At 39.2% G+C, this 27,129-nt stretch overlaps 1 protein-coding gene and 1 pseudogene across 4 annotated transcripts in view; both read left to right on the top strand.

The window, feature by feature from the left end:
• LOC121479061 overlaps positions 1 to 6,169 on the top strand; it is a 39,961-nt pseudogene extending 33,792 nt beyond the window's left edge.
• Positions 1 to 27,129, top strand: part of LOC121478813 (myosin VIIA and Rab interacting protein) — a 364,253-nt gene that overhangs the window by 36,336 nt on the left and 300,788 nt on the right. For all 4 annotated transcript variants that reach the window (XM_041734163.1, XM_041734162.1, XM_041734165.1 and 1 more), the window contains exon 2: positions 24,380 to 24,523. In XM_041734163.1, coding sequence (XP_041590097.1) covers positions 24,414 to 24,523 — 110 coding nt within the window. In that variant the 5' untranslated portion in view covers positions 24,380 to 24,413. The remainder of the gene's footprint in view (positions 1 to 24,379; positions 24,524 to 27,129) is intronic.

Genomic DNA, 27,129 nt, shown 5'->3' on the forward strand with positions numbered 1-27,129 from the left:
GATCATGACCTGAGCTGAAACCAAGATTCGGATGCTCAACTGACAGCCAACTAGGCACCACCAGTTGTTTCAGTTTTGAAGTTGAAGTTCAATCTTAGAGATGAGAATGTATGCCTGGATTGCTGGCACTAAAAGGCACCTGACACAAACAAGAATCCTCTGTAGAGGAAAGTAACTACAAATAGACTTCAATTTTGCAAACCTAATGCACAAATAAATAAATAAATAAATAACTGGGTACAAGAGAGGATGAGAGGAAATGAATAAAAACAAGCAGAAAGGAAGGGAAAATATAAACAGACCTACAGATTTCCCAGATGCTGAGCTATCAGGCAGATTCAAAAATAACTATGTTACTATATTCAAAGAGATAAAGGAAAAGATTGAAAATCTAGACAGAAAAAAACCTAGAACAAGTAAGAAAATGCAATGGAAAATTTAGAATTGAAAAACTGCCCAATTAAAAAGCTTAAAATAGGTTTATGGGGCACCTGGCTGGCTCAGTCAGTGGAGCATGTGACTCTTCATCTCAAGGTTGTGAGTTTGAGCCCCACATTGGGCATGGAGCCCACTTAAAAAATATTGGTCTAATGATAGGTTAAAAATACGTGAAGAGAAAAATGAATCAACACTCAAAGAATTCGGACCTAAGTTGGGAAAATATCCAGAGTAAAATATGAGAAACAGGACATAAAATCAAAAGAAAGAATTTGAGACATGAAGAGTACAGTGAAAAGGTCTGACAAACATAGGTGATTATGGTCACCAGAAAGAAAAAAGAATAAAAAAAAAAAAAGAAATATTATCAGAAGAGAAAATGCCTGAACAATTTACAAAACTGATGGAAGTTTATGAGAACTACAGACTCTCTACAAAAGAGAGCATAATTACAAAACAGAACTGTGATGGCTAATTTTATGTGTCAGCTTGGCTGAGCCATAGTGCCTAGATATTTGTTCAAACATTATTTTGATGTTTCTGTGAGTATGTTCCTTTGGAAGTGATTAACATTTAAATATGTGGAATTTGAGTGAAGTAGATCACTCTCCATAATGTGGGTGGACCCCATCCAATCAGTTGAAGGCCTTAACAGAATAAAGACTGACACCCTCACCCCTCCATCCAGAGCAAGAAGAAATTCTGCCAGCAAACTGTGTTTGGACTCAAACTAACTCTTCTCTGAGTCTCCCGCCTGCCAGGCTCCCCCATCAGATCTTGGAATTGTCAGGCCTCTGCCATTGCATGACCCAGTTCCTTAAAATAAATCTCTCTCTTCCTCTTCTCTCTATCCTGTTGGTTCTGTTTCTTTGGAGAACCCTGGCCAATACAATAACCAAAGGAGAATTTTGAAAGAAGAGAAGCAAAAGCAAATTATTTGGGCACCCAAGACTGGAGAAATAATGTAGTGGCAAGACATCTTACGATACCCAAATCAACAGCAGAAAATGATTCAGGCTCAATGTTTCCTGGACTCCAGCCTCTTGGTAGTCTCATTCCTTCCCCAGATGGAATAGTCTTACAACAACAGCAGGTGAACGTGGCACCACCCACAAGGGAAATCAATTGGGAGCCAAGTAGGGATTGGGAATCAAGTGGAGATTGGGACTTTGGGATCAGTGGAGGATCAAGTGGACATAGGAAGTGCCCTCCTTCCCTGCTGGGTCTGAGACCCCTTTATCACTGAGCAGCAAGTAACTGGGTTGAGAAGCACTCTGTATCACCACAGGCTGGGGGGTATCTCCCCACCATAAGTGCCCAGCCTAGGAAGCCTCTTCATCCCTATGGGGCTAATACCTTTCTCCCCCTCGATATACTGAGAAGAATCTTGTCATACTAGGCAGCTTAGCCCTGAAAGTCTCTTTAGTTCCACAGGTGGAGTTTTCCTTACCCTACTGAGAGGCACCTGGCATTCTGGTCTAAGGAAACCCAGTGCACCCCCTCATGCAGCACAGCAGGAACCAGTGTGAGCCTCAGTGGCACTAGATAAGCCAAGTGGATTTTTGAATACTATGAAAATTAAATTTTCATTGGATCCTTAGTCTAAAAAAGTAGGACAGGGCCTTATGCTAAATATACCTAAATAGAAGGACTGCCTATTATAATAACAACATAGCTAAATAGGACCCCGGGTCTCCTAACATAGTAGCCAAAATGTCCAGGGTACAAATGAAAAACACTCATCATAACAACTGGAATATTACAATTTGAGTGAGGAAGACAACTGATACTAACTTGAAGATTAATCGGATGTTGGAAATAACTGACAAGAATTTTTTTTAAAATTTATTTATGATAGTCATAGAGAGAGAGAGAGAGAGGCAGAGACACAGGCAGAGGGAAAAGCAGGCTCCATGCACCGGGAGCCCGACGTGGGACTCGATCCCGGGTCTCCAGGATCGCGCCCCGGGCCAAAAGCAGGCGCCAAACCGCTGCGCCACCCAGGGATCCCAACTGACAAGAATTTTAAAGCAGCCCTTATGGCCTTGGGAGCAGCTCAGGAGGCGGCTCCCGGCAGAGGGGTCTGTGCCCTCCTGCCTTTGGGAGCCGCCCCCCGGGAGCGCGATTCCAGCAGCACAGGCCCTGGATCCTAGGGCGCCGGGGAACCAGCCCACGATCCTGCGCTCCCCCCTGGACAGGTGGAGGCGGGGAGGGCACAGGACAGCAAGGACTCTCCTGCCACCTGGCGGCCCGGAGCTGTGCGGATCAGCAACCCCCTCTACCCCCACCCCCGGCTCCCGGAGCATCCAGGCCAGTGCGGACTGGGAGACTGTGGTAGTTAGTGCGGGAGCTGTATCCAGAGCTGGGGAGCTGGCCGCTGCCAGTGTGGTTGTTCCTCCTGGTATCACCTGTGCCTGGGACAGAGCAGCGCTGCCAGGGAACAGGGGCCTCACAGGATAAACAGCTCCCACTGAGCCCAGCACCCAACGGGGCCACGGAAGCTCCCCCAGGTGCACACATCTGAGAATCAACACAGCAGGCCCCTCCCCCAGAACACCAGCTGGAAGGACGGGGAAAGAGCAAGTTCTTGGCTGAACAGCTCTGGAAAGCTCCAGGGGAAGTCGAGGGATTTACAGTATATAGAACCAGAGGATACCCCTCCTTGTTTTTTTGTTTTTCTCTTCCTTTTTCTAGTATAAAAGGAAGTTTTTACCCACTCTGCACTGAGCAAAATGACTAGAAAGAACTCACCACAAAAGAAAGAATCAGAAACAGTACTCTCTGCCACAGAGTTACAAAATTTGGATTACAATTCGATGTCAGAAAGCCAATTCAGAAGCACAATTATCAAGCTACTGGTGGCTCTGGAAAAAAGCATAAAGGATTCAAGAGACTTCATGACTGCAGAATTTAGATCTAATCAGGCCGAAATTAAAAATCAGTTAAATGAGATGCAATCCAAACTGGAGGTCCTAACGACGAGAGTTAATGAGGTAGAAGAAAGAGTGAGTGACATAGAAGATAAGTTGATGGCAAGGAAAGAAGCTGAGGAAAAAAGAGAAAAACCATTAAAAGACCATGAGGAAAGGTTAAGGGAAATAAATGACAGTCTCAGAAGAAAAAAATCTATGTTTAATTGGGGTTCCAGAGGGTGCCAAAGGGACAGAAGACCAGAAAGCATATTTGAACAAATCATAGCTGAGAACTTCCCTAACTTGGGGAGGGAAGCAGGCATTCAGATCTAGGAGATAGGCCCCACCCTAAAACAAATAAAAACTGTCCAACACCTCGACATTTAATAGTGAAGCTTGCAAATTCCAAAGATAAAGAGAAAATCCTTAAAGCAGCAAGAGACAAGAGATCCCTAACTTATATGGGGAGAAATATTAGATTAAGAGCAGACCTCTCCACAGGGACTTGGCAGGCCGGAAAGGGCTGGCAGGATATATTCAGGGTCCTAAATGAGAAGAACATGCAGTTAATAATACTTTATCCAGCAAGGCTCTCATTCAGAATAGAAGGGAGAGATAAAGAGCTTCCCAGATAGGCAGAAACTGAAAGAATATATGACCACCAAATCAGCTCTGCAAGAAATATTAAGGGGGACTCTGTAAAAGAAAGAGGATGCCCAAAGAAATAATCTACAAAAACAGGGACTGAATAGGTATTATGATGACACTAAATTCATATCTGTCAATAGTAACTCTGAATGTGAATGGGCTTAATGATCTCATCAAAAGACGCAGGGTATCAGACTGGATAAAAAAAACAAGACCCATCTATTTGCTGTCTACAAGAGACTCATTTTAGACCTAAGGACACCTACAACCTGAAAATGAAAGGGTAGAGAACCATTTACCATTCAAATGGTCCTCGAAAGAAAACAGGGGTAGCAATCCTCATATCAGATAAATTAAAGTTTATCCCAAAGACTGTAGTAAGAGATGAAGAGGGACACTATATCATACTTAAAGAATCTATCCAACAAGAGGACCTAACAATCATGAATATTTATGCCCCTAATGTGGGAGCTGCCAAGTATATCAATCAATTAATAACCAAACTAAAGACATACTTAGATACTAATACACTAATACTGGTAGAATTCATACACCACTTTCTGCAAATGACAGATTTTCTAAGCACAACATCTCCAAAGAAACAAGAGCTTTAAATGATACACTGGACCAGATGGATTTCAGAGATATTTACAGAACCTTAAATCCAAACACAACTGAATACACATTCTTCTCAATTGCACACGGAACTTTCCCCAGAATAGACCACATACTGGGTCACAAATCAGGTCTCAGCCAATACCAAAAGATTGGGATTGTCCCCTGCCTATTTTCAGACCATAATTCTTTGAAACTTGAACTCAGTCACAAGATGAAATTTGGAAGAAATTCAAACACGTGGAGGTTAAAGATCATCCTGCTAAAAGATGAAAGGGTCAACCAGGAAATTAGAGAAGAACTTAAAAGGGTGGAGGTCGTTGGTGTCGCCTGCCAGCCGCCGGCTCCTGCGCCTGCTCCTCGGCTCCCTGCCCGCTCCAGCCAGCCGTGCCCTCCGCCCTCGCCCGCCCTGCCGGTGCCGCTCTCCGCCGCAGCTTCAGCACCTCGGCCCAGAACAATGCTAAAGTAGCTGTGCTCGGGGCTTCCAGAGGAATTGGGCAGCCCCTTGCGCTGCTTCTCAAGAGCAGCCCCTTAGTGGGCCGCCTGACCCTCTACGACATTGCTCATACACCCGGAGTGGCCGCAGATCTGAGCCACATTGAGACCAGAGCCACCGTCAAAGGCCACCTCGCACCTGAGCAGCTGCCGGATGGCCTCAAAGGCTGCGATGTGGTGGTTATTCCAGCCGGAGTCCCGAGAGAACCAGGCATGACACGGGATGGCCTGTTCAACACCAACGCCTCAACTGTGGCCACCCTGACTGCTGCCTGCGCCCAGCATTGCCTTGAGGCCATGATCTGTGTTATTTCAAATCCGGTCAACTCCACCATCCCAATTGCAACGGAGGTTTTCAAGAAACACGGAGCTTACAACCCCAATAAAATCTTCGGGGTGACGACCCTGGACATTGTCAGGGCCAACACTTTCATTGCAGAACTAAAGGGTTAGGATCCCGCGCGAGTCAATGTTCCTGTCATTGGCGGTCATGCCGGGAAGACCATCATCCCCCTGATCTCTCAGTGCACTCCCAAGGTGGACCTACCCCAGGATCCGCTGACAGCCGTCACTGGGCGGATTCAGGAGGCCGGCACGGAGGTGGTGAAGGCCAAAGCTGGAGCAGGCTCTGCCACCCTGTCCATGGCATACGCTGGAGCTCGGTTTGTCTTCTCCCTTGTGGATGCAATGAATGGGAAGGAAGGAGTTGTCGAATGTTCCTTTGTTAAATCCCAGGAAGTGCCTATTTCTCCACACCATTACTGCTTGGGAAAAAGGGCATCAAGAAGAATCCAGGCATTGGCAAGATCTCCCCTTTTGAAGAGAGGATGATCGCAGAAGCCATCCCCGAGCTGAAGGCCTTCATCAAAAAGGGAGAGGAGTTTGTGAAGAACATGAAATGAAAGGGCAGCCAGCTAGCAGTTCGTTTCCCTAACTTATGAAGGCATCATGTCCCTGCAAAGCCATCTCCTGCCCTCATGTTTCCGTTGCGTTAACCACCAGTGTCATGTTAACGTCACTGCGCCTTCCAATCGCAAGTCCGTCAATGTGTGCATCAATAAAAGCAGGCTTCCATTTTCTTTAAAAAAAAAAAAAAGAACTTAAAAGATTCATGGAAACTAATGAAAATGAAGATACAACCATTCAAAATCTTTGGGATACAGAAATACAAGCATCCCTCAAAAAATTGGAAAAAGCTCAAATACAGCAGCTAACCTTGCATCTAAAGGAACTGGAGAAAGAACAAAATAAAACCTACACCAAGCAGAAGAAGAGAGTTAATAAAGATTCAAGCAGAACTCAATGAAATAGAGACCAGAAGAACTGTAGAACAGATCAACAAAACCAGGAGTTGGTTCTTTGAAAGAGTTAATAAGATAAATAAACCATTAGCCAACTTCATTAAAAACAAAATAGAAAAGACTCTAATAAAATCACGAAAAAGGAGAGATCACCACCAATACCAAGGAAATACAAATGATTTAAAAAACATTATGAGCAGCTATACACCAATAAATTAGACAACTAGAAGAAATGGATGCATTTTTGGAAAACCACAAACTACCAAAACTGGAACAGGAAGAAGTAGAAAACCTGAACAGGCCAATACCCAGGAAGAAATTGAAGCAGTCACCAAAAACCTCCCAAGACACAAAAGTCCAAGGCCAGATGGCTTCTGGGGGGAATTTTATCAAACGTTTAAAGAAGAAACAATACCTATTCTACTAAAGCTGTTCCAAAAGATAGAAAGAGATGGAGTACTTCCAAACTCGTTCTGTGAGGCCAGCATCACCTTAATTCCAAAACCAAAGACCCCACCAAAAAGGAGAATTATAAACCAATATCCCTGATGAACACAGATGCAAAAATTCTCATCAAGATACAAGCCAATAGGATCCAACAGTACATTAAGAAGATTATTCACCATGACCAAGTGGGATTTATCCCTGGGATGCAAGGCTGGTTCAACACTTGTAAAGCAATCAACATGATAGATCATATCAACAAGAGAAAAAACAAGAACCATATGATCCTCTCAATAGATGCAGAGAAAGCATTTGACAAAATACAGCATCCATTCCTGATCAAAACTCTTCAGAGTGTAGGGATAGAGGGAACATTCCTCAGCATCTTAAAAGCCATCAACGAAAAGCCCATAGCAAATATCATTCTCAATGGGGAAACACAGGGAGCCTTTCCCCTAAGATCAGGAACACGACAGGGATGTCCACTCTCACCACTGCTATTCAACATAGTACTAGAAGTCTTAGCCTCAGCAATCAGGCAACAAAAAGAAATAAAAGGCATTCAAATTGGCAAAGAAAAAGTCAAACTTTCCCTCTTCGTAGGTGACATGATGCTGTATGTAGAAAACCCAAAAGGCTCCACCCCAAGATTGCTAGAACTCATACAGCAATTCGGCAGTGTGGCAGGATAAAAAACCAATGCCCAGAAATCAGTGGCATTTCTATACACTAACAATGAAACTGAAGAAAGGGAAATTAAGGAGTCAATCCCATTTACATTTGCACTCAAAAGCATAAGATACCTAGGAATAAACCTAACCAAAGAGGTAAAAGATCTATACCCTAAAAAGTATAGAACACTTCTGAAAGAAATTGAGGAAGATACAAAGAGATGGAAAGATATTCCATGCTCATGGATTGGAAGAATTAATATTGTGAAAATGTTACTGCCGCCCAGGGCAATTTACACATTTAATGCAATCCCTAGCAAAATACCGTGGACTTTCTTCAGAGAATTGGAACAAATAATCTTAAGACTTGTATGGAATTAGAAAAGACCCCCAAAAAGCCAGGGGAATATTGAAAAAGAAAACCATAGCTGGGGGCATTACAATGCTGGATTTCAGGTTGTACTACAAAGCTATTATCATCAAGACGGTGTGGTAGTGGCACAAAAACAGACACATAGATCAATGGAACAGAATAGAGAACCCAGAAATGGGACCTCAACTCTATGGTCAACTAATATTCAACAAAGCAGGAAAGAATATTCACTGGAAAAAGGACAGTCTCTTCAATAAATGGTTCTGGGAAATTGGACAGCCACGTGCAGAAGAATGAAACTAGACCATTCTCTTACACCATACACAAAGATAAACTCAAAATGGATGAAATATCTAAATGCAAGACAAGAATCCATCAAAATCCTAGAGGAAAACACAGGCAACACCCTTTTTGAACTTGGCCACGGCAACTTCTTGCAAGATACATCTATGAAGGCAAGGGAAACAAGCAAAAATGAATATTGGGACTTAAGATAAAAAGCTTCTGAACAGCAAAAGAAACAGTCAACAAAACTAAGAGACAACCTACAAAATGGGAGAAGATATTTGCAAATGACACATCAGATAAAGGGCTAGTATCCAAGATCTATAAAGAACTTATTAAACTCAACAGCAAAGAAACAAACAATCCAATCATTAAATGGGCAAAAGACATGAACAGAAATTTCACAGAGGAAGACATAGACATGGCCAACAAGCACATGAGAAAATGCTCCGCATCACTTGCCATCAGGGAAATACAAATCAAAATCACAATGAGATACCACCTCACACCAGTGAGAATGGGGAAAGTTAACAAGACAGGAAACAACATATGTTGGAGAGGATGTGGATAAAGGGAAACCCTCTTGCACTGTTGGTGGGAATGTGAACTGGTGCAGCCACTCTGGAAAACTGTGTGGAGGTTCCTCAAAGAGTTAAAAATAGACCTGCCCTACGACCCAGCAATTGCACTGCTGGAGATTTATCCCAATGATACAGATGCAGTGAAACGCCGGGACACCTGCACCCCAATGTTTCTAGCACCAATGTCCACAATAGCCAAACTGTGGAAGGAGCCTCGGTGTCCATCGAAAGATGAATGGATAAAGAAGATGTGGTCTATGTATACAGTGGAATATTACTCAGCCATTAGAAATGACAAATACCCACCATTTGCTTCGACATGGATGAAACTGGAGGGCATTATGCTGAGTGAAATAAGTCAATAAGTTGTCGGAGAAGGACAAACAGTATATGGTCTCATTCATTTGGGGAATATAAAAAAATAGTGAAAGGGAATAAAGGGGAAAGGAGAGAAAATGAGTGGGAAATATCAGTGAGATTCACAGAACATGAGAGACTCCTAACTCTGGGAAATGAACAAGGGGTAGTAGAAGGGGAGGTGAGTGGGGGGTTGGAGTGACTGGGTGACGGGCACTGAGAGGGGCACCTGGTGGCATGAGCACTGGGTGTTATACTATATGTTGGCAAATCGAACTCCAATGAAAAAATATACAAAAAAATAAAGCAGCCATTATAAAAGTGCTTCAGTAAATAATTACAAATCTACCTGAAACAAATGAAAAATAGGAAATTACAATAAAGAGAGTTATAAAAAAGAACCAAAAAGAAATTATAGAACTGAAAAATATAACAATGGAAAGAAAAAATACTTGCTGAATGAACAAAAAACTGTAGTGAAGATGACAGAGGATCAGTGAACAAGAAGAGTACAGATCAAAAGAATTTACCCAAACTGAAAAACAGAGAGAAAACAGACCATGAAAATGAGCAGAGCCTCAAGGATCTATGGGACAATAATGCAAGACCAACACATTTAGGGTTAAGGGCAAGAGAGAGAAGGATATGTTCTGATAAGTAACTCAGTGGTGTGGTTGATTCATAGAGATCCAGAAGGAAGGTCAAAGTCAAGCCCAGAGAGAGAGCAGGTTAGAATGAGGTCTTCAAGGGCCTTGGTGGTAAGCAAAGCCCTCTCAAAGTTAACCCCAAAGCTATAGGGAATGATGAAAGGATTTTTATGCATGGAGGTAACTTGATCAGCTTATCCCTTTTTTTAAAAAAAGATTTAATTTATTTATTCATGAGAGACAGAGAGAGAGAGAGAAAGAGAGAGAGAGGCACAGACAGGCAGAGGGAGAAGCAGGCTCCATTCCATGCAGGGAGCCTGATGTGGGACTCGATCCTGGGTCTCCAGGACCACACCCTGGGCTGAAGGCAGCGCTAAACCCCTGAGCCACCTGGGCTGCCCAGCTTATCTCTTTTAAAACATTATGTTTGTGTGTGTGTGTGTGTCTGTGTGTGTGTATAAAATTTAAATTTAATTTTAAAAATTTATTAAAACTAAATTAATTTGTACTATACTATTTTTATATTATACTTATATATAATAATATATTTATATACAATCTATTTTGTTATATTATTAGTTATATTATATATATATTTAAAGTATATTTTATTTATGAAATAATTTATGATTAAATATTTACATTTAAAATATTGAATACACAGTATATTTAAATCATTCAAAATTTCAAAAGCATTGAAAGTATGCTTCACACCACTGACCCATAGTTGCCCTTTTCTTTAGGTAACTCATGCCACTGGGTTTTTCCTATGAATTTTTCTTGAGTGATTTATGCATATACAAGTATGTGTACACGTATATACATTAGAAACTTATATTTTATTCCTCTCTTTTTATACAAATAATGGCATAGTATACCTACTGTTTTGCACCTTGCTGTTTGTACATATCATTGTGCAACCTTTACTTAACCCTATATTTGAAGAATTCCATAACAGTTCATAAAGTTTCTTCATTTTTCCCTACCAGATGCATAGTTTTCCATTGTATGGCTATCCCATCATTATTTTTCACTTGGTTCTCTAACTATCTTTCTAAATATGTCATTTTTGCATAAATACATGTGTGTTACCTCTGTAGGATAAATTCTTAGAGGTGGAATTCCTGAATGAAAGGATATCTGTCTACTTCCCTATAATATTGATGAGTATTGGCAAGTTGCCATCCATACAGATGGTAGACTTATAATCCTAACAGCAGTGTATGAAAGTGCCCATTTCCTCACAGCCTTACCAACATCCTGTGATACTAAGCTTTTGAATCTTTGCAAATCTGATAGGTGAAAAAAAAGTCTTTCAATTTGTATTTGTCTTTTTATGTGTTTGATAGGTTTATGAGCCATTTATAGTTCTTTCTGGGCATTCTGTTTCTTCTGATTTTTATTACTCTCCTTGTCCATTTTTCTGTTAGGTTTTTGCTCTTTTTTCTTATGCACTTGTCAAAGTTTTTATATTGAGGGAAATTATCTTTTTGTCTTTGATGTAGGTTGCCATTTTTTTTTCATTTTTGTCACCTAACTCTGCTCATAATGTTTTGGTTCTTTGTTATGCAGATATTTCAAAGTTTGTATTGAATTTATCCATTATTTTCAATGGTTTCTGAATTTTGTGTCATATTGAGGAATGCTTTTCTCACTCAGATATTATGAAAAAATTTTGTTTCATATTTTATTTTTTTACCTTTAGGTTAGTTATGCATTTTGGAATTATTCTGTTGGTGTATGAAGTATGTTTATGTTACTCATTATTTTTGTAGCTTAAAAAAATTTAAAAGTTTAAGGGCATCTGGGTGGTTCAGTTGGTTAAGTGTCTGATTCTTCATTTTGGCTCAGGTCATGATCTCAGGGTGGTGAGATTGAGCCCTGTATCAGGCTTTGTGCTCAGCAGGGAGTCTGCTTGAGATTGTCTCCCTCTGCCCCTCCCCTTTCTCTCTCTCCCCTCTAAAAAGACATTTTTTTTTAATTTAAAAGATGAGTTTTCCTTGGGACCCAATATAATCTCAAAATTTTCAGGAATTGCTTATGTATTTGTTCCAGTATTTTCATTTCCTTTCTTTAGGGTCTCTTCTTTTTCCCTCCATATCTGCAGTATTCTCCACTATCTGTCTTACTCTGTTTCTATTTCACTTTGGTCCCCTTTCTCATATCTTTCCCCCACTTTGTTCCACTAGTTTCTCAGCTACCTGGTATACCTTCTTGGCATAATTTCTGCAATGGTTGTTATTTTCCCCTGCCTATTTCCAAAGCCCTGTCAATTCACATTTTGTCATTTTGTGTTACTTTGATATTTTTTCCTATTTCTTCATTCATAGGTGTGATTTGATCACTAAGTTTTTAATATCTTAAAAGTATTTGGTCATTCCATTGCTTTATCACATGTCTTACAATGAGAGATCTTTATTTGCTTACTTGCCTTTCTTGCTCATTCATTTTATCTTCTAGTGTTTTTATATCATTTCTGAGTTTTTTCTTTTTCATTATTCACCATCCAAAGGAGTTTAATTTTTCCTGAATGGTTGTTATAGAAGGTTTATAGAGATTGGGGATGTGGTCCAGGCTCACTGGAGTTTTTTTTTTTTTTTTTTTAATAACTGGCCTTTATTTCACCAAAGCCAATGAAGAAAGGAATTTTTTTTTTTTTTTTTTTTGGTTTGACTCTTTTATTTTGTGGTAATGTAAAGGTTTTTTTTTTTTCCTACTGCACAAAAGGAAGACTGCTTCCGGGAATCATGTGTTCTCCGTATATTATCATTTCTTTTTGGAGAAGAGAGAAACAAAACACGGAGTCTTGTAAGCTTGTTGAGCCAGTTGGTCTACCTCTCCTGTTTCAAGCAAGAGTTGGCACCTCACTTTGTGTCCTTTGCCTTGTGGGAAGCTCTCTCTGCCTTTTATCTTCTCTTCCTCCAACTTAATTTCCTTTATTTTAGATGCCTTTCCATTTACATTTGGTATCTGTAGTTTTAATTGTCTCCTGGCTTAGCTGAAATGAAATTTACATTTTGTTTCTCATTTTCCTTATTGCTTTTTGAATTATTTCCAGAATGAGAAGGGGGAAATGTTGACTTTCACACAACAGATTCAAACTAGAAGTCAGCCTAGATATTGTTTAAGCTGCAAAAAGGCCAATAATACATCTTCACTGTAAAAGGCATTTGGTGGCATTTTCAGGTGGGATTGTAGCAGGCCACCAAGATCAACATATCCTAGCTGAATGTTAATAGCATCCTGCCATCCCTGGTCCAACCAGTTGTGGCCTAGTGTTGTAAATGAGTCTGCTCTAGGCCATTCCTGTCTATAGGTAAATGATGAGTCTCAGAGAAGCAGGCTGTCGTAGTAGGGATAGCAATCTTGAAGCTGAAGTAATGAAGGTCAGTGAGTTCTACAGTCCAAGTACCACCTCCTTCAAAGAATAGACACAATGAAAGGTACATCTCATATGTGTGTTGTTTTCTTTCTTCCCAGGTGGAAGTTTTTTTTTTTTTTCCCTGATAGCAAGTGCTTTAAATGAGAGTCCTAACACTTAGATTTTTTTGGAGGAATAAGAAATTTCTTTTCAATTCTAGTCAACATCTAGTCATGGCTGAAGAGGGAAGCCCCAGCAGTACTCACTTTTTATCACCTTTAGGACTTTGGACTTTGCAAGTTAATCTTTTTACTTTTCTATTAGGTTCATGATATCACACACATACATACACACATAGACTGTGGGTTTATAAAATCTCATTCAACCATTTGTCCTTGATCTTTCTGTTCTAAGTATCTTTCTAGAATGTTACTTGTGTAAACACTGACCTTTTATGATGAACTTTCCATTATGTATGCACTTAATATCTTTGGAGTTCCTTTTTTTTCTTTTCATTTGTAAGGTATGTACTGACCAGTTTCCTGTAGAAGTGTCAGTGTCCTTCCTCATGTTTGTTATTCTAGCCAGGAATAGTATAGACAATTCTACCTTTTTTGAGGTCTTCTTTTTTTTTTTTTTTTGAGGTCTTCTAACTTTAAAGTTATGAGTCATTTATCGCTGTAGAGAACTTTGAAAATATAAAAATCACTCATGAACAACTGCTGTCAGGCTTCTACCACTTTGTTATAACCTACCTTCTGGTCTACTTCCAGGGTCGCTGATGCAAGTCACTTTTTCTCTAATGCTTGCAATAAAATACCTCTCCCATAATGTCTTGTGAAAGTTGGGTAAATGCATGTGAACACACTATTTGTGTCACATGGTAAACCTTCAAATGGAGGCTGAGTATGATGAGAGTTTGTTTTGGTTCTTTTCTAAGCTGCTGTAATCAAATTTGACCAAGCACAGAATTAAAACACAGTTCAGTCTTGAATGGGTTGCATGGTTTCATAAGTAAGACCCCAACTCTTTTATAGGTAGGTTTTCTGTTCTCCAACTTTTGATAATTATACTGTTTACATATGGCCTCAGGCTGAACTTTTAATTTTTTGGCCTATTGAGATTGAAAGGGTTTACCCATTTTTGTAATAAACACTGAATTTTCTAATTATCCTTTGCTCATCATCAGGTTTTTGAAAGTTTTCCAAGTCTCAAGATATAATTCTTTGATTCTTAGAACATAATAGGAAACTGAATTGATATTAGTTACTTATCGGCTGAAGTTAATAGAGTATCTATCAGGCATTATTTCATGACCTTGACAAAAAATGGGATTTTTTTTTTTTTTTTTTTTTTTTAGTGATTGGTATTTTTAAAAAAATTTTTAAAAAGATTTTACTTATTCAAGAGATACACAGAGAGAGAGAGAGGGAGAGAGAGAGGCAGAGACACAGGCAGAGGGAGAAGCAGTCTCCATTCAGGGAGCCTGACGTGGGACTCAATCCCAGGTCTCCAGGATCAAGCCCTGAGCTGAAGACGGCACTAAACCGCTGAGCCACCCAGGCTGCCCTAGTGATTGGTATTGTATCTCTTCTTGTCTTAGGGTTTTTGCCGCTATAAACTGATGTGAAATAAAATATAATTGAGTAGTGAACAGTTTTCAGGCTGTCTCCTCGAATATGATAATATCAGGCTTCTCCTTTGACATTTTAGTTATTGTGATCCTCTTGTAATGTCAAGACCATTTATTATATTATAAACTTGAGCTACTCTTGTAAAGTTATTACTGACTTTTATTAGTGTTCAAAATAACATTTATTTTTCATCAGAAAGTAATCCATGTTCATTGTGGGAAAATTGGAAAACATAAAAAGAAAAAAACATTAAAAAATAACTAAAATTTATAAGAAATACAATAACCCGGAAATAATAACAACAACTGTGAACATTTGGCATATGATTTATTATTCTATTTTTTTTAATGGAATTCACACACTTTTTTTTTATTTTTATTTTATTTTATTTTTTTTTTACACTTTTTTTTTAGAATAACAGAACGAGATCACTTAATATTGTTCTTCATTCTGTAATGTTTCATTCATAAATATGTTGTGAATATTTTTCCATGTCAGTAATATATCATTTTTATATTGTATTTATACAATACAATAAATAAAAGTATATTATATTTCCATGTCAGTAATATATCATATTTTAAAAATTTGTCATTTTTATAGCATGTTAGTATCCTAGCAGAGATATATCATAGCAAATTTAACCAGTGGTCTAACATTAAATATTTCTTTTTCTTTTTTTTTATTAAAAATTTTATTTATTTATTCATGAGAGACACAGAGAGAGAGAGAAAGGCAGAGACACAGGCAGAGGGAGAAGCAGGCTCCGTGCAGGGAGCCTGATGTGGGACTTGATCCCGGGACTCCAGGATCATGCCCTGGGCTGAATGCAGGCGCTAAACTGCTGAGCCACCCAGGGATCCAACATTAAATATTTCTGTTGCTTAAACAAATTTTCTATTGTAAATAGCATTGAGGAGACTATCCTCATACATATGCTTAATGGGCATTTGTTTAATTTTTCAAACTGTTTATTGTAGAAGGGAAAAAACACCCAAAAGTACATTTTTTAAAAATTGCATTTATGAAATTTTACCACTCAGAGGTAACTGTTGGTAATATTTCTTGTGATTATCTTTCAGTGTATTTGTAGTTTATCTAATTACATAGGATTTTACTATTCATACTATATTTTTTGCTTTTTATTGAACCATGTCATACATAAATCAAAAGTGTATACTTCAGTGGATTTTCACAAATTGAATACATCTATATAACTAGCACCCAGATCAGGAAACAATGTTACCAGTTCCTCAGATTTACTCTTTTTAGTCACTGTTTTCCTGCTCAGTGATGAAGACTCTCCTGTTTCTAACACTGTAGAATAGTTTTGCCTGATTTTGAACTTTGTATAATTGGAATCATCACTATTTTCTCTCTGTGTCTATCTTATTTTGCTCAGAAGAATATTCATGAGATTCATTCATACTGTCATATGTATTTGTAGTTTACTTGTGCTTATTGCTATGTAGTATTCCACTGGTGAATATACCATAATTTAGTCTTCTATTGAAGGGTATTTGCATAACTCCCAGTTTGGGTGAATTATTAATAGTGCTGCTATACACCAAATGCTTTTTCATCACAGCAATACATTTTCCATTTTACTCTTCATTTCTTTTTAATAACTTTAGTTTCTTTAACTCACTAACAAATGGCCTTAGAAACCTCATAGACCTGATGTGATTTGTCAACTATCCCAAACATTTATAAACCAATCTATCTGACTTAAATGACCCATGAAGAAATAAATAGATACATACATACATACATACATACACAGACACACAGACACAGATGGGTCTTTCTTGGGCCTTTCTTTCCTGACCTGCCCTGAGCTGGTGATCTACCAGCTGATCTCATGTGAGTGACACACTTTAAAACCTAGTATTGCAAATCACCTCTCATTATTGTTCCTTCTAATTGTCTGGCTAACACTATCCATTTATGTCTCCAGGTGAACTTTGAAACCTTTTTATCAAGTTAGGAATAAAAATTCCCATGAATTATTTATTGACCATTTTTTTTTAATGAATCTGTTAATTTGGGGGAAAATATGCCATCTTTATAGTATTAGGTATTCTCGTAAAGGAATTGAGAATAGGTAGAAGCTTATGAAAACTTGATAACAAAAACAACACCCAACATTTTACTGCATAAAACAAGCAAGTTCACATAGCAAAACACAAAATGAATACAATTAAAAGGCAAGGGACAATCTGGGGACAACAGGATGGATGACTATTTTAATATGTTAAGTGTCCTTTATTTTTTTTTATTTTTTTAAATTAATTTTTATTGGTGTTCAATTTACCAACATACAGAAAAACACCCAGTGCTCATCCCGTCAAGTGTCCGCCTCAGTGCCCCGTCACCCATTCCCCTCCAACACCCGCCCTCCTCCCCTTCCACCACCCCTAGTTCGTTTCCCAGAGGTAGGAGTCTTTATGTTCTGTCTCCCTTCCTTTAAAAAATACTAAGAAATATATAAAATTCTCTAAAATATAAAATTGCAAAGTTCATAAGAAAAGGCAATTCCACAAGTATCAAGGTTCAAAACACAGTGTAATGAAACATTCCAAATAACTAGTGACCAAAGCACTACCAATTATAATAACTTTCCATTTTCATTTAATAAGAGTTGAGGAACACAGGCACTCATATATCCTAGTAGGAGGAAGACAAGAGTAAACATTTTCATGGCAATCTGGCAGTAATTATCAAATGTGCCTAAACATTGAACCAGCCATTCAATCTAAGAATTTTCTTCAAGGATGTGCAAGTAAATATGTATAAAGGTGTTAGTGTTATTTATGGTAGAAAAACATTGGAAATAAACAGAAAGTATGCAAGTATGATTGCTTAAGTTGTGGTACAGCCACACAATGGAATATTTTGTACCCATAGAAATGTATTAAAGGAAAGAATTTTGTGACCTTTTAAGGGAAGGAATCAAATGAAATATACAGCATGCAGTTCACCAAGAGTATGTGATAATACAATATTGTATTCTCTCTGCTGCCATCTTAGTTAGGTATAAGCCCGAGAGATCAAGGAGGGAAAGCACTGTTCTAGAAGCCAGGACTTTCTGAACCAGCTTTGTGTCATGGGGAAACCACTTCCTTCTGTGCTTACCCTCTCTCATCTATAAATGAAGGCTCCATACCTAAGTGACCTGTGATTCCTGGACGTGAGGCTTCTCTAGCCCTGAGATGCTATCTCTGTTGTACAGGAAATCTAATCATGTTTACTGTAGAAAAGGAAGATGCTTTCCTCATTTCCCCAAAGGGTTTTCTCATTGTTCTCTGCCTTGTCCATTTAGAGCTACTTTATTTATATCTTTACAGAAACCATTTATCCCTTTTGAGTCCTGATCATTATTTTTAGGTTTGAGATGATCAAAGCTGCCACTTCTGTCTTTCACTAACTGCACATCTTAGAAGTTCATATAGAATTCTCAGAAACCAAAAGCCGGTGAAGTGAAGTGAAGGGGACAGATATATCACCTTGGGGGGGAAACTCCAGGGTGCCATTATCACCTTTAATGGGGTATTCTGAAGGAAGGAATCAGTCTGCATTTTCCTTGTGCCCTCTGATCTGTTTCTTCCTGCTCATTGAGGGACTTGAAGATGGCATCTTAAGGAGCTTCCCCTTTGCCATGCAGCCTAAAAGTGGAGCCTTACTTCTAATTTACTTTTGCAGACCAGCAGGTGAACTAGACTGTCTCCCCACCCACCCTGCCCCTACCCCCCAACCCCAACATCACATGAGCAAAGTGGACCACAGATTTACTTTTGACCAATAGCATAAGTGGCGTGAAAAAATATTTTAAAAATAGCTGGGATTCCTGTTGTGATTTGTTGGTTAAATCTTGAAGTTGGTTTGCATTGTACAAGTATGAGGCTTTAAATCATTTAACAGAAGACTTTTAATGATGGAAACTTGTCCGTTCTCTGTGTTTATTGCCATTATTTGGAAACTAAAAGGGCAGGTCACCTTGCCTGAATAGCAACCAAGTAATGGGAGTTCCTGTTCTTACCTTTCACATGCTAGGACATGGTAGGGAACTCTGGACTCCAAGTATGAAAACCTGAGGTCCAGAGTTTCCTTCTGCATCTCACAGGAAGGCCTGTGTGTGGAGTAAAGGTATGGACTTTAAACACAGTCAGACCTTAGCTGTCATTCATTATTTATCTTACAGTCAGAACATGTAACTATGAGTCTATACTTTCTCATCTGTGAGTAGTAACAGTGGTTGTAGTTCCCTGTAGAATTTTGTGGGAGTTAAAAATATCAAATGTGTGTATATATATACATACACATACATGTATGAAATGCCAAAGCATCTGGAACATAGTAAGTGTTCAACCAATAATGGTGGATCTGTCAAAATCATTAGCAACTTAAAAATTTTTATTTTTGAAGTATAGTTGACCTACAGTGTTATATTAATTTCAGGTGTACAATGTAGTGATTTGACAGTTCTATTACATTACTCAGTGCTCACCATGACGAATGTTGTCACCATCTGTCACCACACAGTGTTATTAAAATATTATTGACCACATTCTGCATGCTGTACTTTTCATCTTCTTAACATATTTACCAAAATCATTGTCATCATCTTTATTATACTTCTCAGTATATTCCTTGGACAGTGTTTCAAATTTTTTTTTTAAATTTTTTATTTATTTATGATAGTCACAGGGAGAGAGAGGCAGAGACACAGGCAGAGGGAGAAGCAGGCTCCATGCACCGGGAGCCCGACGTGGGATTCGATCCCGGGTCTCCAGGATCACGCCCTGGGCCAAAGGCAGGCGCCAAACCGCTGCGCCACCCAGGGATCCCCTTGGACAGTGTTTCAAATATTTGCTATAATTATGATGAAATTAGGTTAGTTTTGTTTAATGTTAGGTTTACTTTATGCTTATGAAAAATACCTTACAGACAGAAACAACTTGAATCTTTTCATAATAATAGTAATAACAATAAGTAATAAAATGTTAATAATAATTATTACTTAATACAATAGTAGTAATAATAAGTAGTACCTTCTTATAAAAGACAGTACTTACTATGTCTTTCCAGTGACAGCTGTGAAGCCTCTGTGTGATTATCTGCAAACAAATCTTTTCTCCTCTTCAGAGGCCCCATCTTGTTCTTTATAGTTTTTGCATATTTATTCCTAAAAAACACATGCTTTGGCTTTCCAAATTTTTGAACTTTTTATAAAAAGGATTATAATGTGTGCCTGCTGCACATGTATGTACCGATGACATGATTTTCTGTCTCAACATTATGTTTTTAAGATTCACTCATGTTGATGGGTATATCTACAGTGTGTTCTTTTTTACTGCAGTAGAGAACTCTATTATGACACACATATACACCATTTATCCTCCTCTCATTTACGGATATTCAGGGTGGTTTCCAGGTTTTATTTGATTTGTTTGACTTTTTGCATTTTTGAATGTGACTGCTGTTAATGTCTTCTGTTAGGTTGAACGACATGAAATAGGCATTTTTATAAATTGGAATGGTACAGATTTAGAAATTTCATGTGCTCTAACCAAATTCCTATCTCTTGGTGTATATTTGCAAGATTATATTGGAGGAATATACTCAGAGGTGGCAGAAATGCCAGTTCCTAAGTAAGGTGCATCATAAACTTTGATACTCCTGTCACAAAGCAATTGCACCAGTTTATATACACCATATGAAAGCTCCCATTGTCCCAATTCCTGTCAACACTTGATAAAGACTTTTTATTTCGGTGAGTGTGAAATGTGGCTTTGATTTGCAATTCTGTAATTACCGATGAAATTAAGCATCTTTTCATATGTGTATTTGCCATTTCTATGTAAACATGTGCAAGTGGCTTTGGAAGTGGCTAATGGGTGGAGGTGGAAATGTCCTGAGGCGCATGCTAGAAAAAGCCGAGGTTGCTTTGAGAAGACTGTTGGTGGAAATATGGATGGTAAAGGTGTATGCTGAGGGCTTGGGAAAAAGAGAGGAGGCTGGAGAGAGAGCTTCTATCATCTGAGAGAATGCAGGTATCATTGTGAATAGAAAGGTGGTAAAAATATGAATATTAAAGGTACTTCTGGTGAGGTCTCAGACAGAAATGAGGAACACGTTATTAGAAGTAGAGGAATTGGATCCTTTCTTTATAAAGTAGGAGAGAATTTGGTCAGATTGTGTTCCAGTGTTTTGTGGAAGGTAGAACTTGTAAGTGATAGATTTGGGTATTTAGCTGAGGAGATGTCCGAGCAAAGTGTTGAAGCACAACTTGGTCTGTCCTTGCTGCTTATAGTAAAATGCAAGAGCAGAGAGAGAAATTGAAGAAGGATTGTTAAGCAGAAGGATCTAGATCATAAAGAGCTGGAAAGTTCACATTCTATCCATGTTACAAAAAATGAGAAAGTGTGATTGGAGGGAACATCAGGGGTCTGGCTGGACAGGCACATGCTACACAGATTATGAGCCATTTCAACTAAGCCATTTCAGCAGAAACCAGGAATGGAGCTTTGCTTACCCAGGGAAGAGCTGTAGAGGACCCTCTTGCTTGAAGGGTTGGCCTTCTGTGCATTTCATGGGAAACCAATGAAGTTTTTGAGAATTTATTATCAGTGGAAACACTGCCAGTTTAGACTAAACTGAGACAGGATGAAATGAAGGCTGGTGGCCCTTTGAGATTCTACAGGCCTGGTCAATAGAGCTATCTGGCTACACACATGTCTTATCCTTCAAGAAAGGGGAAGAAATATCCTGAAGGCAATTAATTTGGAGGTCCTCAGGGCTACGTCTGCCACCCACTATGGGGTGGGACTCTCTTTTCCTCAGTTACAGAGGTCCAAGCTGCTGTGGCTATACCAAGGGCTGAGGGGGTGGGATAGCCAACCTGGTTGGCTCAGAAGGTAGAGCCACTCTGCTAGGCACAGAAGAAGAGAATTATTCTTGAGCCTTAAAAATCTAATGGAATTTGTTCTGCCCTCAGACTTGCTTGAGACCCAAGACTCCTTTCTTCTTTCTAGTTTCTCCCATATAGAATGGGAACGTCAATCCAGTGCCTCTCCTACATATAGCATTTTGGAAGCAGATAACTTGCCAGGTTTCACAGGTTTACCCCTGGAAAATAATTTTACCTCTGGATGAATATTGCTCACAGCTCACCTGTCCCTAAGTTAGATGATATTTAGAGGAGATTACTTACTTAGAGTTGAAGCTGGAATGGGCTAAGACTTTTGTGGCTGCTGGGATGGCCTGAATATATATTACATGTGAGAAGACATGAATTTGGGGAACCAAAACATGAAAGGTTGTGGTCTGAGTTGTGTCATTCCAAAATGTTGAGGTCCTAATTCAAATTGTGACTGTATTTGGAGATAGGATATTTAAAAAGAGAGTTAGGTTACAATGAGGTTATTAGGGTGGACCAGAATCCAGTATTACTGGTGCCCCTATACTAAGAAATTTAAGGGGCACCTGGGGGGCTCAGTCAGTTAAAGTGTCTTCCTGTGGCCCAGGTCATGATCCTACGGTTCTAGGATCAAGCCCCACATCAGGCTCTCTGCTCGCAGGGGTCTGCTTCTCCCTCTCCTTCTGTGCGCGTGCGCTCTCTCTCCCTCTCTCAAGTAAATAAATAAAATCTTTAAAAAAGAAAGAGATTTAGACATTGACATGTACAGAGGGAAGACCATGGGAAGACTTGGGGAGAAGATAGCCATCTCCCAAGGCAAGGAGAGAAGCCTCAGAAGAACCCAACTTTGTCAATACCTTGATCTCAGACTTCTAGTCTCCAGACCTGTGAAAAGATTAATTCTGGTGTTCAAACCACCTAGTCTATGGTACTCAGATTAATTTTGAGTTCAAACCACTCTAGTCTATAGCAGCCTTGGCAAACGAATACACCTACCTATATGGCAGTACTACTCTGTCTTAATTAATGTAGCTTTTTAATAAAGACCTTCCATAATGAGTAAAGGTAATGAGAGTGGATGTTCAAGCCATGTTCCTGATCTTAAGGGAGAGCATTCAGTCCTTTTTTTTTTTTAATTGCTGCACTTCTAGTTTGTTTGTTTGCTTGTTTGTTTTTTTTTATTTAAATGTTGTTAGTTAACATACAGCAATATTGATTTCTGGAGTAGAATTCAATGATTCATCACTTAAATGCAACACCCAGTACTCATCACAAAGAATGCCCTCTGTCATCATTGCATATGATGTTAATTTTAATTTAGATGTTCTTTTGTTCTTTTTCCTGAAAATGCCCTTTATATAATGGAGGAAATTTCCTTGTAGTTTTAGTTTGCAGAGGGCTTCTGTCATAAATGGGCATTGATCATATGATTTTTTCATTTTATTCTGTGAATGTGGTGAATTACACTGGTTGAGTTTTGAATGTTGAACTAATCTGGAATTGCTTAGAAAATCCACTTAGTCATCATATATAATAATCTTTTTGGAATCTTGCTGGATTGATTCCGCTAATACTTTATTGAGGATAGTTGCATTTGTGTTTATGATGGTTGTCAGTTCTAGGCAATTTTCCAGAATTGTGCATTTTATTTTATACCTGGGTGCAGCCATTCATTTAAAATCACTTTTAAAAACATAGTTTCCCATAATTTCTAGGTAAGCACTGCTGGAAGGTGCTCCTTTAAAATACTATCTTTTCTACTGCTGAGAAATGGCTAAATAAGATTATTTTACTATATTTTCTCCTTTTGCAGAACAGAGTTAATCGATTTCTAGTTTATATTTTATGGCCACATGATGAAAATTAAAGGAATATCGTATATATGGGATATTTAAAAGAGTATTATAATTTATTTTATTTTGCAATTATTACAATACTTGGAATTTAAAACTGAAAGTCACAAAAATTTAGAATTTTTGGATCCTGTCTTTGGCATTTTGTGGTAATCCACACTAGCCCTCTGTATGCTTCATTGTGTTGAAAAAAAGTGATTTATAATTTTTTTTCTAACTTAAGCATTGGGTGGGATGAATAAAACTGGCAGATACTCAGTTACCTTCTCTCTTTCTCTGCAGCCTTGCCAAAATTGTCTGTAAATGTTTATTGACTATGAGAGCAGAGCAAGATACTACCTTAGCTCAAGCTGTATTAATTCTGTGTTAATAACAAAATGGAGGAGATACCAGGGTGGTTCAGATGGTTAAGCATCTGCCTTTGGCTCAAGTCATGATCCCCAGATCCTGGGATCGAGCCCTGCATTGGACTCCTTGCTTAGTGGGGAAATCTGCTTCTCCCTCTGTCCCTGCTCATGTGCTCTCTCTCACTCACTCTGTCTCTCAAATAAATACAATCTCTTTTTTTTAAAAGATCTTATTTATTTATTCATGAGAGACGCAGAGAGAGAGACCGAGACATAGGCAGAGGGCTCCTCACAGGAAGTCTGATGCAGGACTTGATCCCTGAACCCTGGGATCATGACCTGAGTTGAAGACAGTCGCTCAACCACTGAGCCACCCAGGTGCCCCCTCAAGTAAATAAAATCTTTAAAAAACAAACCAAAAAACCAAAGTGGGTTGATTTTTGTCCCTGTAGAGCTTTCATCTTGCCCTCAATTTGTGGTCTCTCCTTGATTTCTTAGGTCTTGCATCACCATCTGTGTTTTGTATTAAATCATGGGAAGGAAGCTGGATCTGTCTGGTCTGACAGATGATGAAACGGAGCATGTTCTCCAGGTGGTTCAGCGAGACTTCAATCTTCGAAAAAAAGAGGAAGAACGGCTGAGGTGAGATGCTTCTGTTGCCCTCCTGGGTACCATGAGACAGCTTTTCCGAGAGTATTGCTTGCTGCTAGCCCAAAGTTTGAAGGCTTTATGTCACATACACACCCATGTCTGTTTACAGGAAGAATGCCCTTTCCTTTGTAGAAAGGTTCAGCTTTAGCGCTCAACACCATGTCAGTTCAGAAATGTGACTGTTCCCACTGTGCTTCAAGGTTTTCTTTGTGCAGCTCACCCCCTGCACTTTTAGCTGTAGGAAGTTTGTGATGACAGTGTCTGTTGTGAGCTTGCTCTTGGCTTTAATTTTCATGTTGGCAGATATTACTGAAGAAGAACCAGAGTGTTAGGTGAACAATTCTTGAGAGAGTTATACTCACACCTGTACAGTCTTCTGCTAGAGAGCTCAGCTCCTGTGGTACAGGAAAAGAGCACTGAAGACATGGGACAGGGAAAGGGCCCACTAGACTAGGCTGCAATCACCTGGCCCAGCACCACCCTCCTAATTTCATAGAGGAGGAAACTGAGGCCCAGAAAGGGGCCCTTCTGACTCTCCAGTTGGCACATCCTTGTAGAATGTTCTGGGAAATAGCATTGCTGCTCAGTAGGGTAGAAATATCTAAATGTAGAAGAAGTCAGAGTGATTGAAATGAGGTTATATTGGGTCTGGGTGTTGGAACTAGATGATAAGTCATCATTAGCTGCCCTCATTCATCAGTCTGTTATCTCTCAGGATTGCATGAGTTCATCAGGACATCATTTTCTTCCTTAGCCACTGAGCTCAACACCCCAGTATTTGTAATTCTTCCCCTGACTTGGACCCTGAACAGGGCTGGGCCAGGCACTGTTGATTCTGCCTCCTGACCATCTTTCCCTGACCTTCCCTGAGTCTAGCTTTTATCACTGTCATCCTGGGCGTTGCCATAATCTATATAATCTTCTTTCTCCACTCCTCCAACTAGCCAGCGTTGTGCCACGTCTGAGCCCCAACCAGGTCCTTTCCCACTCAGCTTAAAATTGGTGTAGATTGTTTTCCTTTTCCCTTGGGATACCTCAGACTTTCTGTTTCTTTACAGCATTGCCTCCCTTACTAGATTAAAAGCACTGTGGTATAATAGTCTTTATTTTTTACCACGTTTTGTTTGTTTCTTATATTGTACATATTCAATATGTGCTTATTAGAGAGAAGACGACAAAAAAAACAACCCTCTGTTAATTAAATAATTAATTGATTTGCAAACCATGTGCCTGGCACTGTTCAAGCTGTTGGGTACATGGTAAGCAAAATTATTCTTTGCTCCATGGAGTTTATATTCCAGAGCTGAGCTGATGAATACCAGAGCCACCAATCAAGGGTGGTGACCAAGCACTTAAAATGTGGTGAGCCTGAATTGGGATGCACTGTAAGTGTAACATACACACCAGATTTCAAATTTAGTACCAAAAAATATATCATATCTTATTAATAATTTTATATTGATTTTACTTTGAAGTGCTCATGTTTTAGCTATATAAGATTAACCAAAAATATTACAAGTTGACAATTTCCTCTGTTTCTTTTTATTTTATTTACTATGGCTACTAGAAAATTCAAAATTATGCATATGTCTCACATTATATTTCTACTAGATAGTGCTGCTCTAGAGGGAGGAGAGAGAGAAGAAATGAACAAAAATATGTATTTATACATATTCGATAGTGATGAGAGTCATGAAAAAAAAAACAGGGAAGGGGAAGAACCTGGTGTGGGGTGGCAGGTGCTGTTTTTCTGTGGGCTGCTCAGGAAAGACCTCTCTCGGGACGTTTGGGCAAAGATCCGAAAGAAGCGAGAGAGGGGGCTGTGCTGCTATCTGGGGTGACATCAAGTATGGCAGAGGGAACCACAGATGTCAGATTTCTGACTCAAGAACATGCCTTGCATTTTTTCTGAGGGTCTAGGAGGGAGAGAGCCAGGGAAGTGTAGTATAGAATGAAGTCTCAGCAATAGTGTGAGCCCAGACCATGTAGTGAGTAGTGAATCTGTGGGAAAGCTCCGAATCTTACTCTAGGCTGAGAAATCAGAGTTTTTAGTACAGGAGTGACATGACCTGACATCTGCTTTATAGAACGTTGCTGCTCAGTGGGGAAAGCATCATAGAAAGGCAGGACAAGCAGCAGAGGAACTGATAGAGGGCAGCAGTGCAGGTGAAAGGTTGTGCTTTCTCAGAGCCAGGGAGGGGTAGTGGAGTGGTAAGTGATGGTCAGATCCTGGATACATATCAGAGGTAGAGCCAACAGGACTTGCATTTCCTTATTGGGATAGGCAATGTAAGAGAGAACAGATTCAAGGAGGACTATGAGTTTTATGGCTTGGGCGACTGGGAAAATGAAGTTGCCTTTCACGGAGTGGAGAAGACAGAAAAGCAGAGATTGGCTAGCAGCTGGAACTGAGAGCTCTATTTTATGCATCTTCAACTTGAGATCATTTTTAGACATCCAAGTAGAGATGTCAAGTTGGAGTTTGCATATTTGTGTCTAGAGTTCAAATGGGAAATCCAAGCCAGAGATAAAAAAAAATTTGTAATTGAAATGGTCACCGAAGAGCAGGAGAGTAAGCAGAGCCACTGTTTGGAATT

The sequence above is a fragment of the Vulpes lagopus genome, chromosome 19, assembly GCF_018345385.1.
Source record: "Vulpes lagopus strain Blue_001 chromosome 19, ASM1834538v1, whole genome shotgun sequence".
NCBI classification, from domain to species: Eukaryota; Metazoa; Chordata; class Mammalia; order Carnivora; family Canidae; genus Vulpes; species Vulpes lagopus.